This window comes from Geotrypetes seraphini, chromosome 4, assembly GCF_902459505.1.
Source record: "Geotrypetes seraphini chromosome 4, aGeoSer1.1, whole genome shotgun sequence".
NCBI lineage: Eukaryota > Metazoa > Chordata > Amphibia > Gymnophiona > Dermophiidae > Geotrypetes > Geotrypetes seraphini.
The window spans coordinates 298,701,476-298,716,664 of NC_047087.1; the positions used below are offsets into that span (position 1 = coordinate 298,701,476).

The 15,189-nt window shown below is 45.4% G+C and overlaps 1 protein-coding gene across 1 annotated transcript in view; it reads left to right on the plus strand.

Annotated features, from left to right (window-relative positions):
- CFAP58 (cilia and flagella associated protein 58) overlaps window positions 1-15,189 on the plus strand; it is a 326,613-nt gene that overhangs the window by 174,901 nt on the left and 136,523 nt on the right. Inside the window, exons 13-15 of the mRNA XM_033943377.1 lie at window positions 1,444-1,667; window positions 8,726-8,837; window positions 9,116-9,220. Of these exons, the coding sequence (XP_033799268.1) occupies window positions 1,444-1,667; window positions 8,726-8,837; window positions 9,116-9,220 (441 nt within the window). The remainder of the gene's footprint in view (window positions 1-1,443; window positions 1,668-8,725; window positions 8,838-9,115; window positions 9,221-15,189) is intronic.

Sequence of the window (15,189 nt, forward strand, 5' to 3'; positions counted from 1 at the left end):
GTTCCTGTGGGGATGAGGAAATATTTGTCCCCATGTCATTCTATATTTCTCTCCTTAAAGAATGACATGGGGATGGTTTCCCGCGGTTATCCACGGGGACGGGATGAATTTTGTCACCATTTCATTGTCTACATGCAGCTTTGTAAAAGGGGCCCTTTGAGCCTTATGCTCATAAACTGGCTGTGAAAATTTACTAGGGCTATGTGCTTACATTTTTATTCAAAGGGATCAATATTCAAAGTGATTTTACAGGACAGGCTTCTGCATCGTTAAATTGCCTGTGCAGGGCTATCTAGGGATATTCATGGGGGAATTATCAATGGGCGCTACCGCATTAGTGCACGCTAATTGCGTTATCATGTGCTAAGGATAAGTATGTGCTAAACGCTAAAGACGCCCATAGGAATATGATGGGCATCTTTTGGGTTAGATTCATGAACCTGCCCGATCGGGCCCGTCCGATGAATTCCCCAAACTATAATATGCAGAAGGGGGCAATTGGAGGAACGCCCCCATCTGCCTGCCCGGATTGTTCTATAGCGATCCCAACGCATGCACAGACTCTACGCAAGCGCTGGACCTCCTGGCCTGGCAGAGATTTATTTTTTAAACTTTTGGATCCTGTGGTTTTTACCCGCTTAGGGCCCACAGGTTAAAGCCACGGGCCACAAGTGGGAGAGTCAGGGCAGGCAGGCGTTCGGGAAGGCAGGCAATCCAGGGCAGTGGGAGAGTCAGGGTTGCAGCAAGAGTTTGGGGCAGCAGGCGATTCGGGGCTGCGGGAAGAGTTGGGGGCAGCAGGAGAGTTCAGTGCTGACAGGGCAGAGAGCAGGGCAATCGGAAAGGGCTTGAGCGACTGGTCCTCAGCAGTCGCTTATTTGTGATCGGCCAACCCAGTCGGTGTTTTGGTTTGTGAATCGTGTCCCTGCCTACTTTGCATGCCGTTGCCCTCGTTTGCATGCGCGGATCAGAGGATGGTCGGCAGAGAGGTAAGTGAATCGGGCCGGAGGGAAATCAGGGCGCAAAGGGGTCGCAAACCGATTGGTTTGCTTTGTGAATCTAGCCCTTAGTGTTTAGCGTGTGCTAACCCAATTAGTGCCCACTGATTAATTCCCCCCCTCAATGGCACTTAACAAGATAGAGCTGCTATGCTGACTTAACGGCTTATGCTGAAATCGGCTATGTTGTGAACAGTCCCAGGGTGGAGTCAAGGCAGAGTTGGCTCTTATCCAAATCAGGCCACATAAAATGTAGTCCTATCATTTTCCAATTTCATTTATCCGATTAAGGGCTGAATATTAGCTCTCGAATGGATAAGTGCAGTCTGGATATTCAATGCCACTGCCTGGACATGACCCAACATTGAATATCTGGGCATGAAGCCAGTGGTCACTGTGGTTCACCATTTTATAATAAGTAAGGGGAGTCTTTGTGCTGTATTTTCAGGTGATCAGTGAGAGGGATATTCTGGGAACCCAATTAGTCAGGCGTAATGATGAACTGGCCTTGCTGTATGAAAAGATCAAAATTCAGCAGTCCATATTAAACAAAGGAGAGAGCCAATACAAGCAGAGAGTGGAGGACATTCGTCTTCTCAAACTGGAGATAAAGAAACTTCGTCGAGAAAAAGGAATTCTGTATAAGAGTGTGGCCAACGTGGAAGAACTCAGGTAGAAAAACAGATTGAATAAATTTCATCAAAGGTTGCATTTGTGTCGCTGCGTCTCGTACACAGCATTTCAAGTAACTTATTTTCACACATGGTCAAGATTGTTATTTGCAAGCAACTCTCTCTAAAGAATGGTTGGCTTTATCTAGCTTCAAACATGAACTACTTTTAAATTCATGAGCCAACAGAACAGTAATTTCTCAGAACTATTGGCACCAAATCAGTCTTTATCAAAATCTTACCTTTTCTCATAGTTACTGGGTCTGTATAAAGCTTGATCAACTGCACTGAAAAAGGTGTTCACAATTCATTGAGTTGCTAGCCTACATTAATGGGAATAGGTTTTCAAGGTGGCAGATTGTTTACAAGTTTTTGACACGCCTAAACATGTTTCTTGGAAAAGAGTTTTAGTTACATAAGAAATTTTGTGCCCAACTGGATTTTTTTTATTTCTTCTATTTTTACCTAAGATTTATTTTATTTTATTTTTTTAAATCTTCAAGTACGAGCAGGATGACTAATCTCCTCAAATGGATGATGTTATTCAGGCTGAGTCCACATAGGAAAAGTTTCTCCTGACTAAAGAAGCTTCTAGAAACTTTGAGTATACCATTTATGTGCACCTCTTCCCTTGCTCTTCTCACACGGGACCTCTTCAGCCTTTCATGTCATGTGGAGCTATAGGGATCCGCTACTCCTAAGGCAGAGATTTCTCTTAAAAATATGATACTGTATAACACGGAGGAGCATTTTTGATATGATGTCTAAATCCAAGTTTAAATCCAAATTTCAGGTACTAATATGTAATCCCAATCCTGAACCCACTCTTATTTACTTGTGGGGTGTATACTACCAATTAATCCAACCAGCAAAATTTTTTTAAAAATTTTTACAATTTTTGTATAGACCTTCAGAATCCAACCAGGCACAGCATACTTCTGGTTGTTCACATTAGAGAATGACAAGGTGACAAAATTCATCACCGTCCCCGTCCCCGTGGATAACCACGGGAAACCATCTTCATGTCATTCTTTAAGGAGAGAGGGAAGAATCAGAGTTATGAATGGCCACAACCACTGACCCGCAAGCTCTGCTTTGAAGAATGCTGGTGTAGAAGGACTGAGGCTGAAATAGACACTACAGAATGACAGTCTCTGGTATCCAGAGCAGATATTCTGATGTCATAATGCCTCATTCCACCAGTGCCTAAGAGCCAATCACATCAGTGATGTCACAATGGCTTCATTATCCTTGGCTCACATAAGAATCAGAGTATGAATGGGCTCAGCCACTGACCCGCAAGCTTTGCTTTGAAGAACTCTGGTGTAGAAAGACCGAGGTTGAAATAGACACTAGAAGATGACATGGGATTATTTCCCGCGGTTCTCCGCGGGGACGGGAACGGTGATGAATTTTGTCACCGTGTCATTCTCTAGTTCACATCTCCATCGGTCCAACTTTTATTGAATTTTTCTATACGTAATTTTTTAATCTTGTCATTCTTCCTATCTTAAATTTCATTCATAAATTAACCATCACTTAGGGCCTGTTTTACAAAGCCGTGCGGCAACAGCCCTGAAGCCCTTTAAATCTCTATGGGCTTCAGGACTGTTACCACACAGCAGCCGCTAGTGCGGCTTTGTAAAACAGGCCCTTAGCTTTAGAGTTATTCTTCAGTGCAATAGTTATCTTCAATTAAGCCACTGAAGAATAACTCGCTAAGTGATGGTTATTTTATGAATGACATTTATGATAGGAAAAATGACAAGATTAAAAAATTATGTATAGAAGAATTCAATAAAAGTTGGACCGATGGAGATGTAAACAACCAGAAGTATGCTGTGCCTGGTTGGACTCTGAAGGTCCATACAAAAATTTTTAAAAATGTAAACATTTTTTTGTCAGTTGGATTAATCGGTAGTATACACCTCACAAGTAAATGAGAGTGGGTTCAGGATTTGGATTACATATTAGTACTTGAAATTTGGATTTGTATTTTTGTACTAGTTATAGTGGCTTGATATTTGAGCATTTTGTAAATCCAAGTTTAGACATTTTACGGAACATCTATCTGTCCCTTTATGCCACTTTTTGGACATTTTTCTCTTTTGAAAATGAGCCCCTTTGTGTATTGTTTGTGGTCTCCCTTCTCATCATAGACTCCTTAGATATGTTTTCATTTTTATCATGTGTTTTTTCTTATTTTTCATGTCTCCTGATCACATTAAAAAATCAAATGGACCTTGAGGGCATTTAAGGAACAATGAGGGAAGCAAGTTAAGATGGGCAATCATTCCCTTATCTGCAGTAATCCTAAGTCCTTGGCCTGTTGCACAGGGATTATCAGTGGTTAGGTAGATGCCTCTAGGGCAGTGGTCTCAAACTTACGGCCCGGGGGTCACATGCAGCCCACCAGGTACTATTTTGAGGCCCTCGGTATGTTTAAAAAGAAAAGTAAAATAAAACAGTTTCTTGATCATATATGCCTCTTTAGCAATAAATTACAATATTATTAAGACTTAGCCAAAAGAAAAGATTTATAAACTATAAAGAGTTTTACCTCATGCAAAAAGGTCATCCTATATAATAAAACCCTAGAGCGCGCATGCGCTTTTGAAACTTCGTGATCCCTGCCGCTGTGATTTCTGATCCGTGGCCGTGGCGGCAGGGATCTCTCTAGCCACTCCCCTCCTCCCGCCCTCACTCACCAACCGCTGGAGGAAGCGCAGGCAAGCTCTCTCCCTGCCCGTGTCCTCGCCGCCCCGATTGGTGCTGGCGGCGGCTGCCGGAAGGAGGGCTTCGTGGAGCGCCACCGCACGCCAACATCTTCACAGTCTCCTGAGCTGCGTCCTTGCCACCCCAATTGCCGGCGCTCAGTCTTCACGCTTCCGCGACGCAGGCAGGGATCAGAAAGAGTAAGGGAGCCGAGTCAGCGGGGGTTGGGCTGGGAGGGGAGAGAAGCTGTCTGCCTCGGGTTTTTCAAGGCCTGGCTTCTTTGGGCAGCAGCAACGTTTACAATTCGCTGCTGTTGCCAGCTTCAGGCCTTCCTCTCAGGCAGGTCCTGCTTACTTTCTGTTTTCAGGAAGACAACCCGACAGAGAGGAAGACCTGAAGCTGGTAACAACAATGAATTGTGAATGCTGCTGCTGCCCGATGAAGTTCAAGGGGGAAAGGGAGCAGAGGGGGAGAGAATGGCTTGGAGGGAAGAAGAGATGGCAGGGCATGGAGAGAAGGAGGAATGAATGCCAGACCAAGGGAAAAAGAAGGAGGAGATGTCATATGGAACAGAGAGAGAGAGGGCGGACACTGGATGGAAAGAGAAGAGAGGGGCAAGGGGCAAGACAGAGGGTGAACAGTAGATATAAGGGATAGAGAGAGGGAGACAGACACTGAATGGAAGTGTGGGGGAGAGGAGGGACATCCGCTGAATGGAAGTCTGAGGGACAGGGGGAGCAGACGTTAGAAGGAAGTGGGGAGGAGAAAGAAAAAAGGGCACATGCAGGATTGAGGGAAGAGGATAGAGTTAGAAATAAAGATAGACAGATAGACAGGGGGCCAGGGAGAGACAGACAGAAAGAATGACAGACAGACAGCATCCAAGGAGAGAGAGACAAATTAAAAAAAACCAGACAGACATGTACTCTAGCACCCGTTAATGTAACGGGCTTAAACACTAGTTTCTTTAATAAGACATTAACTATTTTTTTCTAAGGCCCTCCAAGTACCTACAAATCCAAAAGGTGGCCCTGCAATGGGTTTGAATTTGAGACCACTGATCTAGGGGATGTTTGGGAGGCAGTAGCATGCATTGCCACTATCTCATGCATATTCATTGTGGATATCTTGTAAACCTAACTGACTAGGTGGGTTCCGAGGACTGGGTTGAGAATCCCTGCTCTACACATTGGGTTTTCAAGGGGACTTTATCAAACGTCTTCTGAAAATCCAAATACATTATATTCATTAGTTCAGCTTCTCTATAAGCATATTCATACCGTTGAAGAACTCTAATAGATTATAGCATTGCCTATTCCTAAATCCATGTTGGCTCATCCCTATTAAGCCATGTCTATCCATTTGACTAATAATTTCATTCTTAATAACAGGAGGTAAAGGAAGTAATAATAATAATAATTTTATTCTTATATGCCGCCAAAGCCGTAGTAGTTCGAGGCGGTTTACAACAAAGAAGAGCTGGACAATCAGCGAATGTAGGTACAATGTAAAGTCATCAAAATCAGGTGAGCAGGATACAGAGGTAAGGCATAAGAGATCTTGGGAAACAATTCGGTTAGAGTTGAAGAGATAAGGCATAAGAGGTCTTAGGTTACAAATCAATTAAACAAGTTTGTTTTTACTAGTTTTCTGAAACTTAGGTAGGATGAGGAGTGCGTGATGATGTTACCAGCCAATCGTTCAGTTGACCTGCTTGGAAAGCAAGTGTTCTATTCAGGTATCTTTTGTAACGGCAGGCCTTTAGTGTTGGATGGTTAAACAGATGTGCTTTTCGTGTGGGTCTGGATGAGCAATCTAAGTTAAAATGGGGAACCAAGTACATGGGGGCTGAACCAAGAATGGATGTGAAACAGAGACAAGCAAATTTGAACAGCACTCTTGCTTTAAGGGGCAGCCAGTGGAGTTTTTGGTAGTAGGGAGTTATGTGTTCCTATTTTTTTTACCTAAAAATCAATAGTATTGCCGAATTTTGGATGATTCGGAGTCTTTGAATGTTTTTATTTTGAAAGACCACAAATAAATGATGTTATAGTAGTCGAGTAAGCTTAGAATGGAGGATTGCACCAGTAAGCGGAATGAGATTGCATCGAAGTACTTTATGATGGTTCTTAGTTTCCATAATGTTGAGAAGCCTTTTCTGACCAGTGAGTCAGTGTGTGCTTCAAGGGTAAGGTAGTGGTCTAGAGTCACTCCCAGAATTTTATGCAATAGGAAAAGGAAACACCTGGGAGGGGAGTAGGGAAGGGACAGAGAAATGCTGGACATCTGTGAGTAGGGAAGGTGAAGGTGAGATCCTGGAGCTGGGGGATGTAGAAAGACATGGTGACAGAATGACAGAATTTATCACCGTCTCCCTCCCCTCGGATAACTATGGGAAACCATCCCATGTCATTCTTAGTGTCTATCTCAACCTCAGTCTTTCTACACCAGCATTCTTCAATGGAAGGCTTGAGGGTCAGTGACTGTGCCCATTCATACTCTGATTCTTCCTCATTCTCCTTAAAGAATGACATGGAGATGGTTTCCTCGGTTATCTGCGGGGATGGGGATGGGGATGGGGGGGGACTAGGGAAGGGGAAGTTGCTGGATACTTGCATGTATATGTGAGTGTGTGTGTTGGAGGAGGATACCTTATAGCTCCCACTGAGGGAGGAGCACATAGCCCAGACAGTGTTGCAGTGAGCATTCCATAGCAATGCTCTGTTAAGTGTCGCTGAATGTCTCCTCCTGATCTCAGTATGATTTAACCAGGAAGGAGCCTCTCCTGCCCAGTTTAATCATTTTTTATATTGGGCCCAATAATTATTTTGCTATCTTTAACAAGATGAAGGTAGTTCATAGAACGGTTATAGAGACTAAGGCAAAATTATTATGAAGTGAAACGTAAGGACCTATATTTATATATTTTAGAGGAAAGAATGTTCCAGAGCAGAGCTTGTCAAACTTTCCGTGGCTGTGACCCCATTGTCAGGGTCATAGAAAGCATATGATTCCATGAGGCATACCTTTCCGTCTGTGCTACTGCTCTTGGTTCTCTTACATCTATGCAGCTGATGCTGCCATTGTCCCCCCCCCCCCCCGCCTTCTGTAGATCCCACACAGGCCTAATTATGATATGGTCTTATTGAGAGGGATGGGCTGATGAGGTTATTTTTTAGTTTTTTTTTAATGACCTGCTCAGATCATGTTTCCAAGCACGTATTTTGCAATCCTATTTGAGAAGAGCAGCTGTATGTGAAGTTCAAAGTGAGTAGACTTAGGAAGATATAGAGCAGCATCCTAATGGAGGTAGTGAGGACAAAATTAGTCATGAATTCAAGATAGTATGGGCTAAACATAGATTGGTCTAGTGCAGGGGTAGGCAATTCCGGTCCTCAAGAGCCAGAGCCAGGTCAGGTTTTCAGGATATCCACAATGAATATGTAGGTGATGGATTTGCATGCACTGTCTCCTTGAGATGCATATCTATCTCATGCATATTTATTGTGGCTATCCTGAAAACCTGACCTGGCTCTGACTCTCGAGGACCTAAATTGCCTATCCCTGGTCTAGTGGAAGAGCTGCTGCTTCTGTACCCAGAGGTTGTGAGATCAAATCCCAAGACTGCTCCTTGTGACCCTCTATTACCCCAGGTACAAAATAAGTACCTGTATATATGTAAACCATTTTTGAGTGTGATTGTGTAACTACAAAAAGATGGTATACAAGCTCCAATCCCTTTCCCTAATTGGGAAATGGGGAGAAAACTAGAGCTCAGCTGAGGTCTATGGTACCATACCAGGAATTAAACTAGACATCTTAGATAAGCCCTAGGGCCCAGATTCTCTAAACAGCACCGTTGATGACGGCCGCCTTAAAAGCAGCCGCTGACTGCATGTCAATCACGCTGTAGTGCCATGTAGAGAATCATGCCTTCAGGAAAGGTAGGTGCCAGAAATGCAGGCCTGGGTTTTCAGGGCCTACATTTCCAGTGTCTGCCTTTGACATGAATTGCGCCTAGCACCACTTCCAGCATTAGCCACACCTACCGTGGCATTAGGCATCGTAAAGTGCCTCTGTAGGTGCGATTCCGGCGCGATTTCTTTTAGGTTCCTGTAGGTGCCTTGAAATTTATTTTAAAAGCATTTTAAACAGCATTTTGCACTTAGGCACCGGTAGGGCACCATTTCTAGAAATGGGCCTATGTTCCTTATCTGCCATTATTCTTCTATTTCTGTTTCTACCATAGCTGATATCCATAAGCTGTGTTTGAGAAGATAAAATGCCAAGATTGAAATTAATGGATTAATGTGTTCCAAAGAGCCATGTTTTGTTTTGTTTAAGGCGAGAGATTTACCACATACAGAGGGAATTATTGAAGGAACGAACTCGGTGTCGAGCTTTGGAGGAAGAACTGGAGAATCCCATGAATGTGCACCGATGGAGAAAATTGGAGGTAACTGATGCATATGACATTGCAGAGAGCTTCCAAAAGGTCACGAATGAAAAGTGCAAGCACATTGTAACGTCAAGCAGATTCATCCTTGCTTCCTAAGTTGAGAAATGCAGAATGAAACGAATATAATGATAGCTATGGAAATCAAATCACAAAATATACAAATAAAATATTTTAGTTTAAAAAATATCGAGTATCATTTTGATAGCTTAAAAAGGGGCTGTATTGAATCATGATTATAGTTTAATGAACAGTGCTATTTTTTTTTTTTTGTACAGGCCAGTGACCCAAGCACATATGAATTGATACAGAAGATCCATACTCTTCAAAGACGTCTCATCAGCAAAACAGAAGAGGTGGTTGAGAAAGAATTGCTTCTACAGGTAACTCCAACAATATGAACAAGGATACAATCACCTTTCTGAAAAACACTCATACAAAAAAGAAAAGAAAGGAAAAAAATTGTCCTTCAGCACACAAATAAAACCTGCACAGAAAACTACTAATATGTTCTGTGAACAAGGAGGGGGAAAGACATCAGTAAATAGTTTAAACAGGTCATAGGGACGGGCATTTTTGATATGACCTCTAAATCCGAGTTTGGACATTTTGTGGAAGACCCACAAAAATCCAGTACCAAATATGTCCATATTCAAAACTGCAAAATGTCTATCTTGGTTTTTCGAAAATGGTCGTTTCTCAGATGTGCTTGTCCTCAGTGCTTCTATCTTTTTGAATCATTTTGAATTCAAACTTTTATAGGTATCATCAAGCCTATATTTTAAGCCAGGGTATGTATTAGGTCCTCACAGAACTCATGGAATATACCCCGGATTGGTTATATTTGGAATGGCGACTCTTGTTTCCTCTAAATTTATCTCATGTTATCAGTATCAATATGCCTAGAAAATATAAAGAGAACAGAATATTGATGGATACATGGAAAACATTGTGATGTCAGTAATTTAACACCTAACCCAATAAATCAATCAACAAATCAATCTTTATGGATAAACTCCAAGATTCAAATTGGCGGATTTAAAATCGTATGGAAGCATTGGATTATTGCAGGTATACGGACTTTAGATGATGTTATTTCAAATGGTAAACTGCTTGGTTTTTCACAGTTGCAACATAAATATGGTCTTAATAAATCATGAAGTTTTAAATGGTTGCAACTGAAGCAGGCTATTCAGGAGAGGTTCCCTGAATGGAAAAATCTCAATAATCAGTATAGTCTGGAGTTCTTATGCTTTCAGGTGGATTTCTTGGGACACCAAGCCGCACAGTGGTATAAATTGATATCTGGATTTATGAATAAAAAACCAAAGAATGGTCTTAGAGACATTTGGAGCATTGAGATTAAGCATCAAATTTCTGCATCTCAATGGCCACGAATTTGGTCTTGGAGAATGAGATGTACAGTGTCCGCATCTATGAGACAAACTTGGTTCTTTTTGTTACATAGAGCATTTGGGACCCCAGTTCGATTACAAAAGTTGGATAGCTCTAAGTCTAATAGATGCTGGCATTGCAATCTGGAAGCAGGGACCTTAGATCATTTAATATTTTATTGTCCCTGTTTCATGGCCTTTTGGAAATCAATTTGGTCTCAAATAAATTGTTTATTAGAAAACCATGTAGCATTATCATATGATACTATTCTGTTCGGTATGTCAATGAGAACAAAAAGTCAAATTTCATCAAGCAATAACAAACTTCTATTGATTATGACAAGAGTCACCATGCAACATATCACCAGTAATTGGAAAAATTACAATAATCTTAGTTATACATTCTGGTGGAATTCGTTGTGCCACATTAACAAAATGGAAAGAATAATTGCTTTGCAGAAAGGGAATTATAATAATTTAAAAAAGATCTGAGGGCCATTGGCAAATTATTGTAATGATTAGACATCATTTTTCACTGACAGTATATTTATACATAGAGAGGAGGAGGGATGATATAAAGTTCTATTTAAAGATTAATCAATAAATAAGAATACAATATTTATATGATATTTTTGATTGAAATATTTGAGGGAAGGGTGGGTGGAGAGGGAATAAATTTATGTATTTATGATGACAATAGAAAGAAATTCAAGTGATGTGTAAAAGTTTTAAATGATGTAATATTGTGTACTTGTTGTAAGATGAAAAAATGAATAAAGAATTTGAAAAAAAAAAGAAAGAATCATTTTCGAGACAACCACATCCAAATAAAAACGCACAAAACAAGCCATTTGTTCTGTAGGAGAGGCCAGCATTTTTATTAGACTGGCCATGTAGACATACTAGCAGAGCAGTGAGTCACCTCCGGGAGCACTGCAGTGAACGTCACATGGAAAGATCCAGGTCCACATTGTACCATAACCCCCTTATAGTGTATGGTGAGCCCTCCAAAACCCACCTAAAACCTACTGGACCCAACTGTACACCACACCAATGGCTCTTATGCTGATATAGTATGTGTAGTAGTTAGAGTGGAGTATGGACGTGAGTCACCATCTGTATGGTTGACTACACCATCCACTAGGCTACTCCAGAGACCTGCTTGCTGCTTTACTAGGACTGGCCATAACATCGAAGCCATCATACAGGGAGATGGGAGGTGGTCAGTGACCACCGGGGGAGGGGGGAGGGATTTTCATGTTTACATCCCTCCAGTGGGTCATCTGGCCCCAAATGTTCAAATTGTGCCCTGGATGTATTCTTAAATGTTTGATTATGGCAGAAACAAATCCAAAACAGAAGAAACACCTCCACAGGAAGAAAACACACACAAACACAGTGAAAATAACCAAAAGATGATGTGGTGTTTTAATTTTCAAATTTCAAAAATACAGTGGTGCCTCGCATAACGGACGCCTCGCACAGCGAACGCTGCGCACAACGAACTTTATGTCTTGATTCGTACAACGAACTTCGTTTCACACAACGAAGTCGCCTGAGCTGCATCCTTCCGCGCAGGCACTGCGCTTAACTGCCCTCTCTCCGCCTGGCTCCCTCTTGCCCCCCCCCCCGACTCCCCGACACGATCGGGGCAAGAGGGAGCCCAAGCCCTCTTGCCCCCCCGACTCCCCGACACGATCGGGGCAAGAGGGAGCCCAAGCCCTCTTGCCCCCCCGACTCCCCGACACGATCGGGGCAAGAGGGAGCTCAAGCCCTCTTGCCCCCCCGACTCCCCGACACGATCGGGGCAAGAGAGAGCCCAAGCCCTCTTGCCCCCCCGACACGATCGGGGCAAGAGGGAGCTCAAGCCCTCTTGCCCCCCCGACTCCCCGACACGATCGGGGCAAGAGGGAGCCCAAGCCCTCTTGCCCCCCCGACTCCCCGACACGATCGGGCCAGGAGGGAGCCCAAGCCCTCCTGGCCACGGCGACCCCCTAACCCCACCCTGCACTACATTACGGGCAGGAGGGATCCCAGGCCCTCCTGCCCTCGACGCAATCCCCCCCCCCCCCCAACGACCGCCCCCCCAAGAGCCTCCGACCGCCCCCCAGCCGACCCGCGACCCCCCTGGCCGACCCCCACGACACCCCCAACCCCCTTCCCCGTACCTTTCTGTAGTTGGCCGGACAGACGGGAGCCAAACCCGCCTGTCCGGCAGGCAGCCAACGACGGAATGAGGCCGGATTGGCCCATCCGTCCCAAAGCTCCGCCTACTGGTGGGGCCTAAGGCGCCTGGGCCAATCAGAATAGGCCCGGGAGCCTTAGGTCCCTCCTGGGGGCGGGGCCTGAGGCACATGGGCCCAACCCGACCATGTGCCTCAGGCCCTGCCCCCAGGAGGGACCTAAGGCTCCCGGGCCTATTCTGATTGGCCCAGGCGCCTTAGGCCCCACCAGTAGGCGAAGCTTTGGGACGGATGGGCCAATCCGGCCTCATTCCGTCGTTGGCTGCCTGCCGGACAGGCGGGTTTGGCTCCCGTCTGTCCGGCCAACTACAGAAAGGTACGGGGAAGGGGGTTGGGGGTGTCGTGGGGGTCGGCCAGGGGGGTCGCGGGTCGGCTGGGGGGGGCGGTCGGAGGTTCTTGGGGGGGGGCGGTCGTTGGGGGGAGGGGGGGTTTGCGTCGAGGGCAGGAGGGCCTGGGATCCCTCCTGCCCGTAATGTAGTGCAGGGTGGGGTTAGGGGGTCGCCGTGGCCAGGAGGACTTGGGCTCCCTCCTGGCCCGATATTGTCGGGGAGTTGGGGAATCGGCGGGGCAAGAGGGCTTGGGCCCCCTCTTGCCCCGATCGTGTCGGGGAGTCGGGGGGGGCAAGAGGGCTTGGGCTCCCTCTTGCCCCGATCGAGTCGGGGAGTCGGGGGGGCAAGAGGGCTTGGGCTCCCTCTTGCCCCGATCGTGTCGGGGAGTCGGGGTGCAAGAGGGCTTGGGCTCCCTCTTGCCCCGATCGTGTCGGGGAGTCGGGGGGGGGGGGGCAAGAGGGCTTGGGCTCCCTCTTGCCCCGATCGTGTCGGGGAGTCGGGGGGCAAGAGGGCTTGGGCTCCCTCTTGCCCCGATCGTGTCGGGGGGTCGGGGGGGCAAGAGGGCTTGGGCTCCCTCTTGCCCCGATCGTGTCGGGGAGTCGGGGGGCAAGAGGGCTTGGGCTCCCTCTTGCCCCGATCGTGTCGGGGAGTCGGGGGGGCAAGAGGGCTTGAGCTCCCTCTTGCCCCGATCGTGTCGGGGAGTCGGGGGGGGCAAGAGGGCTTGAGCTCCCTCTTGCCCCGATCGTGTCGGGGAGTCGGGGGGGCAAGAGGGCTTGAGCTCCCTCTTGCCCCGATCGTGTCGGGGGTGCCAGGGACCACACGGAGTCACCCACCGTACCACCCGATTCGGGTAAGCGCAGGTATCGGTGGGTGGCTTATTTGCGGGGGGGTGCCTTATTTTACATTTTTTTCTAAAAAGGGGGGGCTGTCTTATTTGATGGCCCTGCCTTATCATCGGGGAAACACGGTAGAAAAAAAAAAAAAAATGAACAGTTAAGTCCCAGTTTTTGCCGCTGAGACTCTGCCCTCTCTCACTGTAAAATTAGACTCTACTTAGTCTGTCTTTAAATTTAAAAAATGTGTGTTGTTTTAAAAAACAATTATGTTTTTAGATGTATCTAAATAAAAATAATAACCAAAAATTTATCTTTTTTTATGTCATCTTAGCATATTTTATGCTGCAGAACGAATTATTTTTTTTTACATGTATTCTTATGGGAAAATGCGTTTCACATAACGAACGTTTCGCATAACAAACTTGCTCCTGGAACCAATTAAGTTCGTTGTGTGAGGCACCACTGTACTTGACATGAACATGTTTCGGCCCTTTGGCTTGCATCAGGAGTCTATAGGCATACAACAAAAATAATAATAGAAATATGACCATCAAACACAAATATATACTGTATAAGAATCATAAATCATAATTAAAGTTAATGATAAAGTTAAAATAAATCATCCTACTAACATTAAATAATTTATAAATCTATATAAACTTCACCAAATAATAAAAAATAAATCTAATTCACAATGTTTAATTAAACACTGGAATTCATTCCCAGAGAATGTGGTGAAATCAGTTAGCTTAATAAAGGCTTGGATAATTTCCTTAAGGAGAAGTTCATAGGCCATTATTGAGATGGCTTGGAGAAATCTACTGCTTATTCCTAGGTTAAGCAGCATAAAATCTTTTTTACTACTTGGGATCTAGCTAGGTACTTGGGACCTGGGTTGGCCACTGTTGGAAACAGGATACTGGACTTCATGGACCTTCAGTTTGTCTCAGTATGGCAGCTGTTATGTTCTTATGTGAGCTAAGTACAGTGGTACCTTGGATTACGAGCATAATCCGTTCCAGGAGCATGCTCGTAATCCAAAATGCTCGTTTATCAAAGCGAGTTTCCCCATAGGAAATAATGGAAACTCGCTTTGATGCGTTCCCCCCCCCCCCCGAGAACCGGCATTGCTCCCCTCGAAGGCCCCCCCCTGCGATCAGGCACCCCCCCTGCGATCCTGCACCCCCCGCCACGATCCGACTCCCCCCCGACATGATTGGACACCCCCCCCCGCCACGATCCGACATCCCCCCCGACACAATTGGGCACCCCCCGCCACTTCTTACCCTCATCTGGGCACTCTTGAAGATCGGCCTACTCGTCTGCTGGGCCTGAGTTCACGTTCTGAATGTGAACGTGAACTCACAGGCCTTGAGCATGCTCAGATGCTCAAGGCCCAGCAGACGAGTAGGCCGATCTTCAAGAGTGCCCAGATGACAGTAAGAAGTGGCGGGGGGGGTGCCCAATTGTGTCGGGGGGGATGTCGGATTGTGTCGGGGGGGTGCCCAATCGTGTCGGAGGGGGGGTCGGATCGTGGGGGGGGGGGGGTG